The sequence below is a fragment of the Hypanus sabinus genome, chromosome 16 (genome assembly GCF_030144855.1).
Source record: "Hypanus sabinus isolate sHypSab1 chromosome 16, sHypSab1.hap1, whole genome shotgun sequence".
NCBI classification, from domain to species: domain Eukaryota; kingdom Metazoa; phylum Chordata; class Chondrichthyes; order Myliobatiformes; family Dasyatidae; genus Hypanus; species Hypanus sabinus.
In genome coordinates this window covers 9,580,490-9,601,340 of record NC_082721.1, presented here as the reverse complement: position 1 = coordinate 9,601,340, position 20,851 = coordinate 9,580,490, and the positions used below count along the sequence as shown (strand labels likewise).

At 44.3% G+C, this 20,851-nt stretch overlaps 1 protein-coding gene across 3 annotated transcripts in view; it reads left to right on the top strand.

The window, feature by feature from the left end:
• The window catches only part of mfsd12a (major facilitator superfamily domain containing 12a), a 64,344-nt gene that overhangs the window by 30,042 nt on the left and 13,451 nt on the right, over nucleotides 1–20,851 (top strand). For 2 of the 3 annotated variants that reach the window (XM_059991086.1, XM_059991087.1), the window contains exons 2-8: nucleotides 7,952–8,162; nucleotides 10,176–10,296; nucleotides 14,470–14,664; nucleotides 15,638–15,730; nucleotides 16,990–17,082; nucleotides 18,429–18,596; nucleotides 19,875–19,969. In XM_059991086.1, coding sequence (XP_059847069.1) covers nucleotides 7,952–8,162; nucleotides 10,176–10,296; nucleotides 14,470–14,664; nucleotides 15,638–15,730; nucleotides 16,990–17,082; nucleotides 18,429–18,596; nucleotides 19,875–19,969 — 976 coding nt within the window. Of the gene's footprint in view, nucleotides 1–2,683; nucleotides 2,776–7,951; nucleotides 8,163–10,175; nucleotides 10,297–14,469; nucleotides 14,665–15,637; nucleotides 15,731–16,989; nucleotides 17,083–18,428; nucleotides 18,597–19,874; nucleotides 19,970–20,851 lie in introns of all 3 variants that reach the window. The other variant, XM_059991088.1, reaches the window with a different exon arrangement.

The following is a 20,851-nucleotide window of genomic DNA, read 5'->3' as shown; positions in this document are numbered from 1 at the left end:
CTCAAACGTTGGGAGTGTGTCTCTGGGCTCCTGTTCCACTTCATTGATGGTGGTAATGAGAAGTGGGCATGTTCTGGGTGCTTCATGGTGGATGCCGTCTTCCTGAGGGACCACGCTTTGAAGGTGTCCTTGATAGTGGGTAAGGAAGTGCCCATGATGGAGCTGCCTGAGTTTGCAATCATCAGCAGCTTTTCCCAGCCCTCTGCCCCCATACCAGACAGTGATGCAGCCAGTCAGAATACTCTCCACGGAACATCTATAGAAATTTGCTGGAGTTTCTCATGATTTACCAAATCTTCTGAAACTCCTAATAACATACAGCCACTGGTGTGTCTCCTTAGTATAATTGTGTCAACATGTTGGGCCCAGGATACATCTTCAGAGATGTTGACACCCAGGCACTAGGTGTAGTGAGGTAGTGTTTATGGGTCCATTCAGAAATTGGATGACGGTGGGGGGGGGGGGGGGGAATAGCTGTTCCTGAATTGTTGAGCGTGTGCCTTCATGCTCCTGTACCTCATCCCTGATGGTAGAGATGAGAAGAGGGCATGTCGTGGGTGATGGAGGTCCTTAATGCTAGATGCAGCCTTTTGGAGGCATTGCCTTTTGAAGATGTTCTTGATGCTGGGGAGGCATCCTCGATGCTGTTTCAGCCCAAAACATAGACTGTTTATTTCCCTCCATAGATGCTGCTTGACCTGCTGAGTATTTTGTAGGTGTTACTCAAGATTTCCAGTATTTCGTGTCTCAATGTTCCCATGTCCAAAATTCCTGGGGTCTCTGCAGGTGATGAAAAATTCTCTGGAGACAAGGTTTGTCGTTAATAGATACATGGGTGGACATTGCAATATCCCACAGTGTAGCCAGCGGTTGGGGTAACACTATTACAGTGCCAGAGACCCCAGTTCAATTCTGCCACTGTAAGGTGCTTGTATATTCTCCCTGTGCCCGTGTGAGTTGCCTCTAGCACTCCAGTTTCCTCCCACATTCGGGTTAGTAGGTTAATTGGTCACATCGGTGGAATAGTGTGGCACGGTTTGTTGTGTTGGAAGGGCCTGTAATCAGGCCCTAACTCTACATAAATAAATAAATACCTGTTCAGGTGTTGGATTCTGTACGTAATGCAGGTATTTTTTTATCTCTCAAATCTTCAACGAGGACCAATATCAAGCTGAATATTGGATTCCTCCAGCTCTAGTTGTTAGATACATGGGTTTATGACTAAAGGGGAAAAAAAAATTGCTGGAGTTGTTTAACCCTTTAGTGCACGGGTTTATTCGGTGCATCAAACATCAACTTGCCAACAAAAGCAAACTGCCGATATTTACAAAACGATATCTACAAGTAAACACAATAATAGCTCTGTGAACTCCTCACAGCCCTTGTCTCTCTCTCTCTCTCACACTCGGCACAAGAATACACCATCTCTACTTACCCACAAAGTTAAGGCTAAGAATGATTTAGAATATAATGCACCCCACAATGGCATTGCAAAATAAACAGAAGTATCTGCCTGATGAAGGGTCTTGGCCCGAAACGTCGACAGTGCTTCTCCTTATAGATGCTGCCTGGCCTGCTGTGTTCCACCAGCATTTTGTGTGTGTTATCTACCTTAAATACAGTATACAAACAAAATGTGCACATCCCCGTTACTAAAGAAATGGAATAGTCCGCCGTTTATGGCGGGAAAAGCACCATAAACCATCCCGAGCGTATCAGCCTAGTTTAGGACCCGCTATAAGAATAACCGGGGGAGACATGAAGTTCATACACTCAGCAGAGTGACAAGTAAGAGTATGTGTAAGTAGCACATTTACTGACTTATCTGTCACGAGTGTAATCACACTTAGGAGGATCTGGAGACACAACAGGTTGCAAATGCTGGAATCTGAACTAACACACAATCTGCTGGAAGAACTCAGCCAGTCGAGCAGCATCTGCGGAAGGAAAGGAATTGTCTGTGTTTCAGGTAGAACCGTTTTTGTTGGACTGTCCTACACCATTAAGAGGATCTAATGGTGTGATACACTTGCTGGGAATTTTCTTAGCATAAAGCTGTACTTTACATGTCTTGGTGTGTACTCTTTATTAGAGAGATTAAGGCAAATTAAAGTTTCATTGAAGTCTTGGCCCTATTTTTTTGATTTGCCATTCTTTCCATCTTAATTAGAGCTTGGACTGTTCACAAGATAAATATAAAAGTGGACTTAATATCATCCCGTACTGGGAGAACAAAGGACAATGGGGTCAAGAGAGAAAATAAATCAGGCATGATGGAATGGCAGCGCAGGCTCAATAGGCTGAAAAATTCAAAGTAAATTTATTCTCTGAGTATATCTATATCACCTTGTACAGTCCTGAGACTCATTTTCTTGCAAGCATTCACAGTAGAAGAAAGTACAATAGAATTAATGAAAAACTACACCCAAACAAATACTAACAACCAACGTGGAAATACAAATGAATTAGTAATGCTGAGAACGTGTGTTGTAGAGTCCTTGAAAGTGAGTCCGCAGGCCACGTTCAGTGGTCGGTTTGGTGTCGAGAGTGAAGTTATCCATACTGGTTTGGGAGCCTGATGGTTGAAGGGAATAAAAAGTACAGAGTAAATTTATCACCTATGTCTCCTTGACAGATGCTGCTTGTCTTGCTGTGTATTTAAAGAATTCTGTGCTCTTTCTAGCATCCACGCTACATTGCCTCTCCAGAAAGGGAAATCGGGAGAATGCGTGGCAGGTCTTATCCTGGGCTCAGCAGTGGAAAGGGTGAAGCTATGTAATTGAGAACTTTTTTTTGTCAAGTAAAGTCCTTGTTGCTTTTCCCTTCATAATTACAGCAAAATTATAGTCCCAGGACACTTTCTGCAGGATCAAGAAAGGTCACCAGGGCCACTACTTTCTGAGGAGGCTGAGGAGGGTTGGACTGTACCCATCAATATTCATGTCACTCTACAGATACACCGTAGAGAGCATCCTGACCAGCTGTGTTACTGCAGGGTACAGAAACGTCACTGCAGCGTACAGGCTGGCTCTACAGTCAGAAACGTCCAACGCATCACCAGCAACAGCATGCCCGCCATCAAAGACGTGTGTTTGTATTAAAAAGGCTAGTAACATTATGGAGGGTCCCACCAACCCAGCTCGTGGACTTTGTCTGTCCCACTCCCATCAGGGAGGAGGCTAAGCAGCACCCCCACCAGGACCTCCAGATCCGAACACAGTTACTTTCCCCAAGCAGTAAGGTTGATCAACACCTTCACACCCCCCACCACCACTACTTCATCAATTCCTGTCAGAGTCACCTTATGTACAGCCTAGCCTCACTTTATGGACATGCAGTCTATCTATGTATATAAGCAATCTTGTGTATTTATATTTATTGTGTTTTTTATTACAGAATTATTATTGCAGAATAATGTTATGGCAGAATATAGTATTACTGGTAAGGCTCTTGGCAGTGTGGAGGATCAGAGGGATCTTGGGGTCCAAGTCATAGGACGTTCAAAGCAGCTACGCAGGTTAAGAAGGCGTATGGTGTATTGGCCTTCATCAATCGTGGAATTGAATTTGTCTTGTCTTGTCCATACTGCACTGATCGCAGCCACTGGGCTATAAACGTGCAGGAGCAGTGTGTGGTTAAGTGCATCGCTCAAGGACACACACACTGCCTCGGCTGAGGCTCGAACTAACGACCTTCAGATCGCCAGCCCGAAGCCTTAACCACTTGGCCGCCCACCAACAATTTAGGAGCTGAGAGGTTTTTTTGCAGCTATATAGGACCCTGGTCAGGCCCCACTTGGAGTACTGTACTCAGTTCTGGTCACCTCACTACAGGAAGGATGTGGAAGCTATAGAAAGGGTGCAGAGGAGATTTACAGGGACGTTGCCTGGATTGGGGTGTATGCTTTATGAAAACAGGTTGAATGAACTTGGCCTGAGGATGAGAGGTGACCTGATAGATGTGTACAAGATGATGAGAGACGTTGATCATGTGGATAGTCAGAGGCTTTTTCCCAGGGCTGAAATGGTTGCCATAAGAGGACACAGGTTTAAGGTGCTGGGGAGTAGGTACAGAGGAGATATCGGGTAAGTTTTTTACGCAGAGAGGAGTGAATGCGTGGAATGGGCTGCCAGCAACAGTGGTGGAGGCGGATACGACAGGGTCTTTTAAGAGACTTTTGGATAGGTACATGTAGCTTAGAAAAATAGAGGGCTATGGGTAAGCCTAGTAATTTCTAAGATGGGGTCATGTTTGACACAGCTTTGTGGGCCAAAGGGCCTGTATTGTGCTGTAGGTTTTCTATGTTTCTATTATTATGTTCTTTATCTTTTATGGGTGTTTTTTCTGTGGTGTATCGGATCGGAGTAAAATTTATTTCATTCTCCTTTACGCTTGTATACAGGAAATGACATCAAACAATCTTGAATTCTACCACTAATAATTCTGTGCAGTGCGTCAATACCTGATTAACCGTGCATTTTAATCAATCTGTGAATAATTCCTGCCATTTCCCCAGTATGGATAAGACCAGTCTGTTTGACTTTCTAAATTGTAAATACTTTCGTAACATGTCTCGTGAGTTCCACTGTGAGTACACGGCAATTGACCACAAGGATCACATTGCCAAGCGTAAAATTGTTTTGATGACATGCTAGATTGGGTTTTTGGCCTTGTATAACTGTATCAAAGAAAAACTTTTGGAAGGAAAAATTGATTTTGGTCTCGCACGCTGTGTGCAGTACTGCGCATAAGTCTTGGGCATATGTGAAAAAATACTATGAAGTGAAGATGCTTTCAAAAATGAAGTTTACAAATATTTTAAGAATTACTATAAAGAGCAATTAACAGTAAAAACAATTAACAGTAAAAACTAAATCAAATCAATATTTGTTGTGACCACCTTTACCTTGAAAACTGCATCAATTCTCTTAGGTACACTGGCGAGCAGTTTTCTAAGAAAGTCAGCTGGTAGGTTGTTCCAAGCTTCTTGGTGAACAGTTCTTCTGCAGACTTTGTCTTGCTTGCGTTTGTCTGTCCAGCTAATCCCAGACAGCCTTGATGATATTGAAATCAGGGTTCTGTGGAGGCCATAAAAGAAATCTAGGGTGCCTAAGACTTTTTCACAATACTGTTTTCTTTGTCTTCACCAGAAAAAAATAGGTCCTTTGTCTTCTTGGCCCAAAGCATCAAACTGTTCATTCTGCTCAATAGATGCTACCTGACCTTTTGAGTTCCTCCAGCATTTTGTGTCTGTTGCTCTGGGTTTCCAGAATCCAGAATCTTTTGTGTTTATTCTTTGTCTTTAAGATGCTTTGGACCCCCTTCTGGATTTGAACTGACTTGTATGGCCAGTTACAATCTGTAGTCGTCCCCCCCCCCCCATTGTGAAAGTTACAGCTAGGCAACGGTTAAGATGTTCTTATAATCAGAATCAGGTTTAATATCATTGGCATATGTTGTGTTATGTTGTCTAGTGGCAGCAGTACATTAAAAATAATTAAAAAAAAACTAACTTGCAATAAAAAATATACATTAAAATAAATTAAATTAGTAAAAAAGGTAGTGAGGTAGTGTACATGACTGCATCGTCCATTCAGAAATGTGATGGCAGTGGGGAAGAAGCTTGAAAGTTTGGGTGTGAGCTGCTGACAGATGAGAATGCAGACTCTCATGCAGTCCCCAACTGAATAAATCCTCCAGCAGCTGAATGTTCTTTTGGACAGCCTTTTCTGAGCGTGGAAGTTCAGTAACGCAGGAGTCAAGATGATAAATTGACAGAGATTGTGTAGACATAATGAGTCACCCAAGCTGTACGTGGCCTTGAAAACTTCACTCCCATTTGTTCAACCAAGGTCACCAAGCATGCCAAGACAAGATAACGATGCAGACCGGGGTAATACTTGATATCGTACAGTTATTTTACTAATTTTCGAGTTTATTGACCTTTAACGTGTAGAATTAATTGGTAATTAACATTGTGGATGACGGTGGAGATACGTCCCTACCAAAGGAGGTGCAAGGTGCCTCTTCCCTCCGCAAGCCTGCAGGTCACCCTTGGGCCAGGTTTTTTACCCTTCTTCCACCCCCAGATCAGGGTGACGTGAAGCCATGGGAGTTGATGGTGGATGGTCATACGAGCAGCCGGTGCATATCACAGGTCCTGGATCTGCGACCACTGACACCTGGCAGTTAATCTCTGAGGAGTATTGATAACGGCTGGGTCACCCTTCTTGTAAAGACACTGTCCAGAAGAAGGCAATGGCAATCCACTTCTGTAGAAAAATTTGCCAAGACCAATCATGGTCATATCCAAGGATGTTAGCATTGTACAGACAAGGGTTTCTGCAGGTGCTGGAAATCCTGATGAAAACACACAAAATGCAGGAAGAACTCAGCAGGTTAAGCAGCATCGATACAGAGGAATAAACAGCTGATGTTTAGGGCTGATATTCTTCATCAGAACACTGTTCTGAAGAGGGGTCTCAGCCCAAAACATCAAATGTTTATTCCTCTATGTGCTACCTGACCTTCTACGCTCTGACCTACTGAATATTAACCTACTGAGTAGATGCTGCCTGGCCTGCTGTGTTCCACCAGCATTTTGTGTGTGTTGTTTAAATTTCCAGCATCTGCAGATTTCCTCGTGTTTGCTCTTTAAATTCACTACTGCAAAGCCTCTGCCAGTGATGCCTACACTGAAGAAGTTTAAATCTTCTCTTCAGTGAAACCCTCTCTCGCTGCTCCCCATCTATAATTCCTAGATGCTGCCTGACCTGCTGCGTTCCACCAGCGTTTTGTGTGTGTTGTTTGAATTTCCAGCATCTGCAGATTTCCTTGTGTTTACTGAATGTTGTGTTCAGTTTTGCCCACCCTGCTCTTGGATACATGTTGTTTTAACTGGAAGCGGGGCCAGGGAGGGTTACAAGGATGTAGCCGAGATTCAGGTGACTTGAGTTTTAGGGCGAGGTTGGTCAGGTTGGACCCCAGTTGTTTAATAGTAATGGTCCTTGGCATAAAAAAGTTTGGGAAGACCTGGTATAGAGGGCGTGGCCCAAACACTGGCAAGTGGCACTAGTTTGAATGGAAATTTTGGACAGCATTTGTCATTTAGACAGAATGGCCTATTTCCTTGCTAAATAACTTAACCTGACAAATAGTATTTCTAGTCCAAGTGTAACCCCCTGGGTCGCCTCAGGCTCGCTCAGCTCGTTCTCGTCTAGGGGGAGCAGCCTTCGGCCCCGCCAAACTGGGTAATCAGCTGGTGTGGTTGCTGTGTGAGGTCCCCGCCTCACCCAAAAACAGACAGTACACCATATGCGATTAAATGAGTACAATTTATAAAGGTTACTATAACTAAGTGATTAATAACGATACAGTATATATGAAGAGAAAATTAAAGAAAAGGCGCCAAACTTATCAAAGTCCAAACCACTTCGTGCACAACCGTTGGAGCTCAATTACTGAAGTCTTCTGGCCACCATTCGATCCCCTCCGAACTCCTCGACTCGCAGCTCAGGACCCTCCGAACTCCTCGGACTCTCCAAACAGTTCAGGACCCTCCGAGTGGTCAACCAAGCACATCTAGCTTCATCCCCCCACCTCCTCGGAGAATCTCCCGGCCTCGGACCCCCCTTTGGGGTCCGATCCTCGCCCAGCTTAGAGTATTGCGTCCTCTCTCTCGACCCCCTCGCGCCGATCTGCCCAAAAGCCCGTCAACAAAAGCTTACAGACTCAGAAGAAAGAACATTAATACCCATTTGGTTTACAAAGGAATACCATTCTCGTTATCAGTAAATTAGCATTCCTGCTAGTTAACAAAAAAGAAGAAACCCTCCTTACACAAGTAACATGCAGGTCAAATATTTGTTTCCTTTCTTTAATTAAACTGTATTGTTGTGTTCTTCCATTGTACAGATTATTTCAGCCGTGCCTTTTCTCTCCACTGTAACAGGTAGTGCCTGTGTCATTCTCTGTTTCCCATTCATTTTCAACCCGCCTGTGGGCAGCAGCGAAGACATCCCGCAGTGGGTTGAGCTCATCTACTTTACTCCATTCATCATTATCTTCCAGTTTGGATGGGCTTCAGTGCAGATCTCTCATCTGTCCTTGATACCAGAGCTTGTCACCAACAAACACGAGCGGGTGGAACTCACCGCTTCCAGGTAAGTTCCTCCCTGCTTGTTCCTCAAATCCTGTGACATTCCCACCTGAACAGGCACCAGACTAATCCTGCATTGCTGGCTGCTTGCTAAAGGTGCTCTGTTCCTTAACTGTGCTGGTGCTGAGGAAGATCTGGAAGGTTGGCAGTACAACGTGAAGTTTTGCTTGGGTTTATCTTTCACAGTTGGGAAGCTCTTTGTACTAACTATTTAACTTAACTTAAATATATAGATATATAATTACTGTAATTCAGTTTATTATTATGTATTGCAATATACCGATGCCACATGACAACAAATTTCACAACTTATGCCTGTGATATTAAACCCCTTTCTAATTCTGGTTGCCGCACCACAGGAAGGATGTGGAAGCCATAGAAAGGGTGCAGAGGAGATTTACAAGGATGTTGCCTGGATTGGGGAGCATGCCTTATGAGGATGGGTTGAGTGAACTCGGCCTTTTCTCCTTAGAGTGACGGAGGATGAGAGGTGTACAAGATGATGAGAAGCACTGATCGTGTGGATTGTCAGAGGCTTTTTCCCAGGGCTGAAATGGCTGCCAGAGGAGGAGACAGGTTTAAGGTGCTGGGGAGATGTCAGAAAGAGAGTAGTGAGTGCACGGAATGGGCTGCCAGCAACGGTGGTGGAGATGGATACGATAGGGTCTTTTAAGAGGCTTTTAGATAGGTACATGGAGCTTAGAAAAGTAGAGGGCTATGGGTAAGCCTAGTAATTTCTAAGGTAGGGACATGTTTGGCACAACTTTGTGGGCCGAAGGGCCTGTATTGTGCTGTAGGTTTTCTGTTTCTATGTAACCAGACTCACCTGTTCTTGCGCAGGACTCCACTACTTTCTTCCATCTGCTCTGCTCCAGCTCCAGAGATTTCTGAATATTTTAGTTCTTAATTATCAAGATTGATTACTGTGATTATTTGACAACTCCATGGTCATTGTATTGGGTGATATAGAGTAAACGTGTTCTTAAATCTGGGTGTTCCTGTGTAGTTAATGTGCAGTGCTGTGCCAGAGTCTTAGGCACATATACAGCTAGGGTGCCTGTGACTTTTGCACATTTCTGTATTTGTCAACGTGGATTGGAGAGCACATTTGTAAATCTGGCAGGAGCAAAGGATGTTGGGAATGGCGAAGGTGGAGCGCCGTGAGAGGGTGTGGGACAGGTGGCAGAGAAGGGGTGCTGGGGCGGGGGAAGGCATGGGTGCAGATACACTCTGCTGTGAGACACCAGGCAAGGTATTTGATTTTAAACAATCATTGATCATTACAAAATTACCCCTCCCCCTGTCCCCTTCCCACTCTCAGTCCACAATAGAGACCCATATCAGAATCAGGTTTATCATCACTCACATACGTCATGAAATTTTGTGGCAGCAGTACAGGTGTTCTCTCACCACCACCCCCCCCCCCCCACCCATTTACAAAGGTAGAGTGTTCCTATGAAACCTTTCTTAAGCCGAAATGGCGTAAAGCGAAAAAAAAACCCATTGATTTATATGGGGAAAATTTTCGTAAAAGTAAAGATCCTCTTTGTAATGCGAAAACAGGTTACTAATGTAGGTCTTTTGTAAAAGCAAAGTGGTGTAAAGCGAACATTTGTAAAGCGGGGGGCACCTATACAGCGTAATACATAAAATTATTACAGTACTCTTGCTAATGCAATGATGGCTTGGAGATGGGAATTGGGAGGGGTAGGTCAGGGCAGGGAGGCAACCAAAGCATGATCGGACTGTGGGTGCATCTCTTTCAAAGTACATTTATTGCATTTGTTATGTACTGCACAAATCTCCTTTGTACTATGCTTTCTTGATTTTAGGCACTGTAGCTCTATCTATATATATAAAAGATTTTTGCACAGCACTGTAGATTGTGGTAATTTCCTCTCTGTCTTTTTCCCCCTGTAACCTTGCAATTTGTTCTTTCTAATTGCCCGTCAATCGAATGTGTAGAAATTCGTGATCCTCCATTGGCTCTGAGATGTCACCGTGGTTTCTCTCCTAGATATGCTTTCACAGTTGTGGCCAACATTGCCGTGTATGGGATCGCATGGCTGCTGTTCCACTTTCAAGCTGGAGATGTTGACAACAGCAGTCTTGGCAAAGAGGACATTCCACTCTTCAGGGTGAGCAAACAAGTGAACATGAGAGATTCTGCAGAAGTTGGAAATCACAGAAAATACTGGGAGAGCACTGCAGGTTCATGCACCATCTAGGGTTGAAGTTTTGGGCCAAGACTTCTTCATCAGGACTGGAAAAGAGGGGGAAAGAAGCCAGAATAGGAATTACATGGGAAGGGGAGGATGATTGGTGCGACCAGGTGAGGAGGAAGGTAGGTAGGTGGGTGAGTTGGGGTGGGGGGGGGGGATGTAGTGAGAGTTGAACGTGATAGGTAGAAGAGGTAATGGGCTTGAAGAATGGCTTCTCCATACCAGACAGTGGTGCAAGCATTAGAATGCTCTCCACAGTACGTCTATAGAAATTGGTCTTTGGTGACGTACCACATCTCCTCCAACTCCTAATGAAGTATAGCTGCTGTCTTTGTAATTGTTGGGCCCAGGACAGATCTTCAGAGATGTCAACATCCTGAACCTTGTTAAGACAAATTTGACATCAGCTGCAGAGTTGGAAATGGGTTAGCTAAAGCCAGGTCAACAAAGAAGGCCTAAGGGTGGGAGAGGAGAGAGGAGTGGGTCAAGCGCACAGACCCCAAAGATGGAGAAGAAAGTCTGAGATGCTCCTGATCTCTGGATGTGGGTTTTTGAGACATTGTGGACATCACTGTTGGGGAAACAAATGCAAGAATTTCTCAAAACAACTCTCCTCTGGCAAGTTCTTCATTTGGGCAGTTTTGAAGTGTCAGCTTCCCTTTGGCTAAAATAAAAAGCTGAGGCCAAAGATCATGATGTTCCCATTAATCTCCACAGAAGGAAACTGGTTTCCGGGAACATCATGTGTTTGGTATGAAAGCACTCCAGTGCCTCTACTGTCTCAGAAGGCTAAGGAATGAGGACATACGAGATTCTGCAAATGTTGGAAGTCCAGAACAACACACACAAAATGCTCTTGCTCATTTTCTCCTCACCTGCCTATCACATCCCCCAGCTGCCCCTTTGGTTCACTCTCCTGGCCTATCAGATTCCTCCTCTTTCAGCCCTTCTCTACCTATCATCTGCCAGCTTGTACTCCTTCCCTTCTCATTCTGGCTTTTTCCCCAGTCCTGGTGGAGGGATTCAGCCCAAAATGTTGACTGTTTATTCATTTCCGTACAATGCTGCCTGACCTTCTGAGTTCCTCCAGCATTTTGTGTGTGTGTGTTTCTAAGGGATTTAGGCTTGTCCCCGATGAATCTCATCAAGGTTTACAGATGCACCATAGGAAGTGTCCTCTCCAGATGCATCACAGCTTTGTATTGGAACTGCTCTGCCAAATTGTAGAGTTGTGGATGCAGTTCAGTCCATCATGCAAATCAGGCACCTCTCGTGCAGGACAGCATCCATCCTAATCAAGGGCTGCTCCCACCTTAACCATTCTCTCTTCTCTCCTGTGACCCAACCCCTGCTCCTTTCCAAGACACAAAAGCTTAAGAAAGTGTTCCATCAGGCTCAAGGAAAGGTTCCAGCTGTTATTAGACTCTTGAATGGACCGCTTTATACTAAAGAGCTACCTTGTGGTTGGCGCGTGGCCAAGTGGTTAAGGTGTTGGTCTAGTGATCTGAAGGTCGCTAGTTCGAGCCTCAGCTGAGGCAGCGTGTTGTGTCCTTGAGCAAACCACTTAACCACACATTGCTCTGCGATGACACCGGTGCCAAGCTGTATGGGTCCTGATGCCCTTCCCTTGGACAACATTGGTGGTGTGGAGATGGGAGACTTGCAGCTTGGGCAACTGGCAGTCTTCCATACAATCTTGCCCAAGCCTCAGTCAACATCAAAATCAATGGACAGCCGAAGAAGGAGACTTACACTTTGTCTACCTGCACTGTACCTTTCTCAGTGGCTCCTTCATTATGTGGTCTTTTGCTGTTGTGGCCCAGAGATGCTCTTCTGCACAGCATTGTTGTAATGTAACAGTGCTCCCAATTTGGCCGCCTCTCCATTAGTGAGACCTATCGTAAATTGGGAGACTACTTCATCGAGCACCTCCGCTCCATCTGCCATCCATTTTAATTCTGATTCCTATTCCCATTCTGACATGACCTCCTCAGAGGCCACCCTCAGGGTGGAGGAGCAACATCTGATGGCATGAACGTCAATTTCTCCTTCCAGTTAAAAAAAATTCCCCCGTCCTCCCCTCCTCTTCTATTCCCCTCTCTGGCCTCTTGCCTCTACTCACCTGCCTATCACCTTCCCCTGGGACTCCTTGTCCTTCCCTTTCTCCTATGATCCACCCTTGTATCCTATCAGATTCCTTTCTCTCCAGCCCTTTATCTTTCCCACCTACTTGGCTTCATCTATCACCTTCTGACTATCCTCCTCCTCCTCACCTCCACCTTTTTACTCTGGTGTCTTTCCCCTTTCCTGGCCTGCTGAGTTCCTCCAACATTTTGTGTGTGTTGCTCGGATTTCCAGCATCTGCAGATTTTCTCTTGTTTCTCATGTGCATGTAACAGTTTAATAAGCCTCTAGTGGTGTCAGTGTATATGTGCAGTTCAGTGTTTTCCTACTGGATGTACGAAGACTGATCCTGGAAGCTTCTCTTGATACTGCACTATTTGAATAGTAGTTTTCTCCTTGATTAACTCTTATCTACAAATTTGTATGGAACTTTTATCTATAGGTATAAAAGAGCTACACCATGTGGTCAGCACCCTCTTAGTATCTTAACTTGTTATCTCTCCCTTCACTTGGTAGACCTCTATCACTGCCTGTTCTCAATTTTCCTTTGTTTTAATAGAATAGACAGTAGGTGCAGGAGTAGGCCATTCAGCCCTTCTAGCCAGCACCGCCATTCACTGTGATCATGGCTGATCATCCACAATCAGTACCCCGCTCCTGCCCTCTCCCCATATCCCTTGACCCCGCTATCTGTAAGAGCTCTATCTAACTCTCTCTTGAATGCATCCAGAGACTTGGCCTTCACTGCCTTCTGGGGCAGAGCATTCCACATATCCACCACTCTCTGGGTGAAAAAGTTTTTCCGCATCTCTGTTCTAAATGGCCTACCCCTTATTCTTAAACAGTGGCCTCTAGTTCTGGACTCGCCTATCAGCGGGAACATGCTTCCTGCCTCCAGTGTGTCCAATCCCTTAATAATTTTATATGTCTCAATCAGATCCCCTCTCATCCTTCTAAATTCCAGTGTATACAAGCCCAGTCGCTCCAATCTTTCAACGTATGACAGTTCTGCCATTCCGGGAATCAACCTTGTGAACCTTATCATGCTCTATATAACGATTGTGAAATGAGTTTTGTGCCTTTTTCCTGACTTCTGAAAGAACCTTGGGTTAGAAAGCATCAGAGTCTAACACAAGGCAGCAGATGCTTCAAGCCAACACAAGTATTCTGTTGACCTCGATGCCCACAGAGTGCGTTAACCAAACCTGAGCTTCCTGTGTGGTACTCTGTTTCTGACACAAGCTGCCCTGTGGAATTTGCTGATTAACATCAATCAATGCAGATTAACTCCAGCCTTACACAGTGACCCAGCTAACTGAGAACTACAATGAGGTTGCCAGATTCAATTAATCCAACTAGCAAACAGGGACTTTGATCCAGCAGTTAGGCCCGGGTAGAAATTCAGTGCAGGTGAAAGGTGATATCCCTATTGTTTATAGATCTCTCCAGAGTGAAGTGATCTTTGTCGTCTAAATAAGATTAAGTTGTCAACATGGGTTGCCCTGAAATTTTATTTAACATGAGTTTTCTGTGACTTGTGTATTTCATGTTCAAATTTATTATTTTTATGTTCCATGGTCAAGTTTATTATTGTCGTGGACATGCGCAGGATAGAGACACCATGAAAATGAGCTTTTTGCAGCATAGTGTATTGCAACAAGTTAAACTAACATAAATTGTACATAATTTGTGCAAAATAAATAACAACAAGCGATAGTACTGGTGCGAGATTGAGAAGGGAAAGGTATAGTCTGACCCAATGAGTTGCACAACTCAGCAACTGACCTATCTGACCTTAACCTAATCGCAGGACAAATTCTGTCACCCTCATTATGTGCCGTGTTGTATGATCCCTTCCATTTCTCCGGAATGTGTTCTGGGCGAATTTGTAATAGTAGTTAGGGTTTAAGCTAATTGCACAGGAAACTTTATAGCTATTTAAATCCTGTTTCAATTTGTTTGCAGACCCTGGCGCTGGTTGTCGTTGGAATTGGCTTTGTTTCTTCAGTGCTTTTCCACATCGGAACTAGGGAGAAGAGGAGGAATGAAGATGAGGAGGTTGCTGACGAACATACGCCAGTCCTCAGTGGTTCCAGGAAATCCCCGAGCCAGCCACTGCTGCGGTGGAAACATTGGCTGAAGGAGTTGTCTTTTTATCACGTAAGTGAACCTTTGGAATAGTGGACTACATCCTGTTTCAATGACAACAGAAACAGAATCAGGTTTAAAGCTATTATATGTAATTTACAATTTTGTTTTCTTTATTAAGTATTACATTGTACTGCTGCCGCAAAGTTAATGAATTTTACAGTGTATGCTAGAGATATTAAAATTATATAATTTGTATATATAATTATATTAATATGGTTTATATTAATAACTATATATTTATTCGTTTTAGAGTACTGATGCCTAGAGCCTTTATTAGAAGTCACCGAATCTACAAAACTACTACAGAAGCCCAGTGTTACAAAGAGGAGGGGGTAGCCTCTCCCGTCCTGTTCAATGATAATATTTAAGAGAAGTTTGGATAGGTACATGAAGGGGAGGGGTTTGCAGGGATATAGCCCAGGTGCAATTAACAGGACTAGGCAGAAGAATGGGTTGCCATGGACTAGATGGGCCAAATGGCCTTTCTATGCTGCACTGGAAAGGGTTGAGTAGATACAGACTCTTCAGCCCAGCATGCTCATGTTGACCATCAAGTCTTATCGTGCAAAAGTCTTAGGCACACATATATATATATAAAATGCAATTTTACCCCCAATTCTGTTCATGCACCCCATTCGGAACAGTGCCCTCGAGTTTATATTGCCTCTTATTCTTTCTAAATCGAGAACGTCATGTTTCTTGGCCTCGCATTTCACTTGCCTTCTGTCGCCCTTCCCAGTCATCTGTCCTCGTCCGTTTGCCACCACCCGTGAGGTTCACCATGCTTTCAAGTTTTGTACCATCTGTAAATTCGGAATTTCTGCTCTATACAGAATGTTTTAGTTTTGCGGCAGCAGTACAGTGCGCTATATAGAGTACTGTAGGGTCTCGAATTTTTCAATCCTGTTCCTTCAGCTGACAGGTTTCCTGTGATGATAGACAGACAAAGTTGGTCTTCAACAGGATTCTCTTCTTTTAACAGGTGGCCTTTCTGTATATGTGCACTCGACTTATTGTCAACCTCTCTCAAGTCTACATTGCAATGTACCTAACCTACACTCTAAATCTACCGAAGGTAAGTGGCAGTGAACGAATGCTCGATTATTTGCCAGGCATTCCAGGCTAACTGTTTTGCCGAGGTCAGCAAAGTCTGGGCCGACATCTGGTTTGCTTTATTGAGGTGTCAGAATGATGACTAACCAGGATATGTAAATTAGTGTATGGCCCCTTCTTCCTTTCAACCAGCCTCCATGACTGTCGCTTCTTCACCTTGTCGTGTTGAACATGGTGGACACACTGTTGCTGCCGTGATGTGTGGCGACTTTTGCGGGCTGACTCCAGCACGCCCTGGGATGTATTGATAGTCAATGCAAACAACGCATCTCACTGTACATGTATACGTGATCAAATCGAATCTAATGATACTTGTGGAGGACAGGTATCCAATAGCAAAAGATCACACAAAGCATTACAAAGAAACAAACTTTTGTTTTGTCTGGTGTCACTTTAGGCTCGTCCACATGAGGAAGCTTTGGATGTGCAGATAAATGTGGTGGATCTTTAGAACATAGACCATTAGAGCTCTCTGGCTCAAGATGTTCCAACCTTTTAACCTACTCTAAGATCAATCTAACCCTTTCTTCCTGCTACAAAACCCTCCTTTTGTCTAACTAAGAGTTTCTTAAACGTTCCTAATAAATCTGCATCTACCCACCACCTCTGGCAGGACATTCCATGCACCCACCACTCTCTGGTGTGTGTGTATAGAAAAAACTTCTCTCTGACACCCCACTCCCATAGTTTCCTCCAATCGCTTTAAAATTACACTCTCTTGTATTAGCCATTTCTGCCCTTGGCTCTTGTCTGTCCGCTCGCTCGATGCCTCTTGTCATCTTGTCCACCTCTATGAAGTCAGCTCTCATCCTGCTTTGCTCCAAAGAGAAAAGCTGTAGCTCACTCAACCTATCCTCATAAAACACTTTTTTAAATCTCAGGATTGTTCTGGTTTCCACGTCCTTCCTATAATGAGAGGACCAGAACTGAACACAATATTCCAACTTATCCCCATAAAACATTGTTTGAAGTATGCAAATAAGAAATTGATTAGTGGAACTTTATGGACATAAAATCAATCGATGTATGTAAGCCATCTTGTGCATTTGTATTTATTATGTTTGTGTTTTTTTTTATTGCATTCTTTATCTTACTGTGTTTTTTTTCTGCTGCATTGGATTGAAGTAATTATTTTGTTCTCCTTCACACTCGGGTACTGGAAATTTGATTAAAGGATCTTGAATCTTGAACATGCAGCTTACTTGAATTGTCTTTTTGCAGAAATACATTGCCGTGATCCCCCTGGTGATGTATGTCAGCGGATTTCTGTCCTCCCTGCTCATGAAGCCTGTGAACAAACTTATCGGCAGAAATGTGAGTGCTGTTAGCATTGTCAATGTTTTTTTAAAAAATCTACTTGGTGTAAGATTTTTTGGAAGCGTTCATGACTGAATCTTCTCCATGCAAGTGAATGTGTTGTGGTCTGCTCATAAAGGTACGGGGAAAGCTTTACAGACAGAACAATATTTTTATTATAATTCTAAGATGAGGTAATGGGTGCAGGTGAAATGAAATGGAAATTTAATTTAAGAACTCATAGATTTGATCTTAAAACAAATGCAGTAGGATTTTAGTGCATAGAAGAGTCCTCTTGACCTTTACACTGATGCTGACTGTTAGCCACAAGCAACTTTCCCTGACGTTTGAGGTTGGAGAGAAAGTTACATTCGGTGTTAGTAAGACCAATGTGGCTATGGCTTCCATTTTCAGAGCTACTGTGTTGCATTGCGCAGTAGAAATCTGCAGTGTATTTGTGAGTTTAAAACAAAACTGCTGCCTCACAATTGTTCAGAAAAGCAGTTAATTATCTTGGATGAGGAGAGCAGACACTGGAACAGAGGATTAATTTGTCTCCCCACCCACCCACCCTCCCCCCCCCCCCCGACCTCCTCCCTTCCCCACTCCCCTCCCCCCATGCTCACTTGTTGAAGTTCAAGGTAAACTTACTGTCAAAGTACATTTATGGCATTGGTGAGGCCGAATTTGGAGTATTGTGTGCAGTTTTGGTCACCTAATTACAGGAAGGGTATTAATAAGGTTAAAAGAGTGCAGAGAAGGTTTACAAGTATGTTGTCAGGACTTGAGAAACTGAGTTACAGAGAAAGGTTGAATAGGTTAGGACTTTATTCACTGCAGCGTAGAAGAATGAGGGGAGATTTGATAGAGGTATATAATATTATGATGGGTATAGATAGAGTGAATGCAAGCAGGCTTTTTCCACTGTTAGGGGAGAGAAAAACCAGAGGACATTGGTTAAGGGTGAAGGGGGAAAAGTTTAAAGGGAACATTAGTGGGGGGGCTTCTTCACACAGAGAGTGGTGGGAGTGTGGAATGAGCTGCCAGTTGAAGTGGTCAATGCAGGCTCACTTTTAACATTTAAGAAAAACTTGGGCAGGTACATGGATGAGAGGTGTATGGAGGGATATGGGCCAGGTGCAGGTCAGTGGGACTAGGCAGAAAAATGGTTTGGCACAGCCAAGAAGGGCCAAAAGGCCTGTTTCTGTGCTGTAATGTTCTAAGGTAATACGTTCTACCTTGAGATTCATTTTCATGTCGATACTTACAAGGAAAACAAATGCAATATAATTGTACGAAGGACAATACGTTAATATTGTTGACATCTCCTCAATTTATCACTTACCTGTATCTCTCTCTTCCAGATGACCTACTTCGTCGGGCTTGTGATGATCTTGGCGTTTGCTTATTGGATCTGGTTTTTCAAGATTAAGAGTAGTGTGTTTGTGGCTGCTGTCCTCCTCGGCTGTGGCTCTGCCACGATTTTGGTGACCTCCCTCTCCATGACGGCTGATCTCATAGGAGAACACACTGTAAGGAATTGGGATGCCTGGTGAAATCTGTGTGGAGGGTGGCAGGGGGCATGGGAGTAAAGTGTTCTGTAGTGTGGATCATCTTCTCCCCTGAAAGCTCTGCCTTGTAGAAACCGGCACTTGTGACCCACTGCAAACAAAATAAGGTTCAAACACAGCCACCAGAATGAGGATTGATTTTACACTACTCACTGTTTTGGGCAATTTTGCAATCAGGGTGGTCTGCAGATAACGAGCACTGAGCTGAAATTAATATGCTTGGACTCTCTTCCGTTGCCTTTTGTGTGTGGTGGTGGGGGGGTGGTTGATATTTTTCTTTGAATGGGTTCCATGGTTTTCTTTGTTTTGTGGCTGTCTGTGGGGAAGACGAATGTCAGGGTGTATACGTACTTCGATGATAAATGTACTTTGAATATTTAAATCCTTGAACTTGGAGACCAGCATCTTCGCTACGTCCTTGGCTGTTGATTTGTTGCACTTTGCCAACGGTTTGTCAAAAGAGCGGAGATCCAAGAATACTGTAAAGTGCTTTGCAGAGCCAAGTTCCATTTCCACCCTCCCCACTTCCTCCAAGTACCTCCGCAGTACTGCTGGTCCCACCAATGTCAAACAGGAGAGGAAGCCTCGATTTTCACGTATCTAGTAACACAAATGGGACGTATAATGAGTGGGGATTCTGTCTCCTTCCGCAGGTATGCCATGAAAGAACTTGAGGTGGCAAGGTAGATACCTCAGTGGAAAGCTGTGTCAGTGACCTGAGTTCAAATCTGCCTCTGTCTCCAAGGAGTTTGTATGTTCTCCCATGATAGTGGTGTAATGGTGGTGGAGAATGTAAGAACAGAACTAGGCCATTCAGCCCATTGAGTCTGCTCCACCATTCTATCATGGCTAATTTATTATCCCTCTCAACCCCATTCTCCTGCCTTTTCCCTGTAACCTGTGACACCCTGACTAATCAAGAACTTATCGACCTCTGCTTTAAATATACTCAATATCTTGGCCTCCACAGCCATCTGTGGCAAGGAATTCCACAGATTTGCCACCCTGTGGCTCAGGAAATCCCCCCCCTGAAGGGACACATAGGATGAGGTTTGGCACTGATGACCCCTCCCCCTGTAGTTCCAAGTTTGTTTCCGTCTTGTCTCTCCACCATACAGCCTAATGACCACTAGGGGGACTTCCCTGTCCCTGAGGTGATGTGTGTAGTGACCTCACTCGTCTTGATGTTCTCTGGGGGAAGACCTCAGCAGTGACTCGTCTCTCTGTTTCCTCTTGCAGCAAAGTGGGGCCTTTGTCTACGGATCCATGAGCTTCACCGACAAAGTAGCCAATGGACTTGGAGTGCTCATTATTCAGAGCCTTCATCCTTGCAAGTAAGTCTGCACTTGCGTTTTCGGAAGTAAACGATTAGCTTTTTATTTGTTGGTGGTACGTACAGGGGAATGCGTCAACGACCAAAACAGTCGGAGGATTGTGCTGGGTGGCAACCCACAAGTGCCACCATGCTTCCCGCACCCGCGTAGCCCAGGATTCACTAACCCTATCCCGTACGTCTTTGGACCGCAGGAGGAAACCGTAGCATCCGGAGGAAATCCACACATTCATGGGGAGAATGTACTGTCTTCTTACCAACGGACGAACCCAGGTCTGTGAGGAAAAAAGATTTAAAGCGGAGCTAGAGGCAAATTTTTCTACATTGGGTGCTGGGTATGTGGAACGAGCTGCCAGAAGAAAAGATGGGTCCAATTACAACATTTAAGAGATATTTAAACAGGTTCATGGATAGGAGCAGTTCAGGCAAAGGCAGATGGGACTACTCGATAGGAACCTTGGTCAGCATGGATGAATTGGGCCATGGACTTGTTTCTGTGCTGTATAACTGACTCTCTGATGTTAAAATGGATCTCATGGTCTTCACCTGTGTTCTTGGAGTGTAGAGGAAAGTGAGCAGGAATGAAGAATGTGAGTAAGCATTCCTGGTGTGATCTGACCTGCTGAGTTTGTGTTCCTCCAGCATTTTTTTTGTGTGTGTATGTGTGTGCGTGTGGCTCCAGTCTGTTACAGTCAAAGCCCTCCCCGCCACTGAGCACATCTACAAGGAACACTGTTGGAGGGAAGCAGCCTCCATCGTCGGGGTCCCCCACCCTCCAGGCCATGCTCTCTTCTCACTGCTGCCATCCAGGAGCCTCAGGATTCTCAGCACTGGGTTCAGAAACAGTTATTACCCCTCAGCCATCAGGCCCCTGAACCAGTGG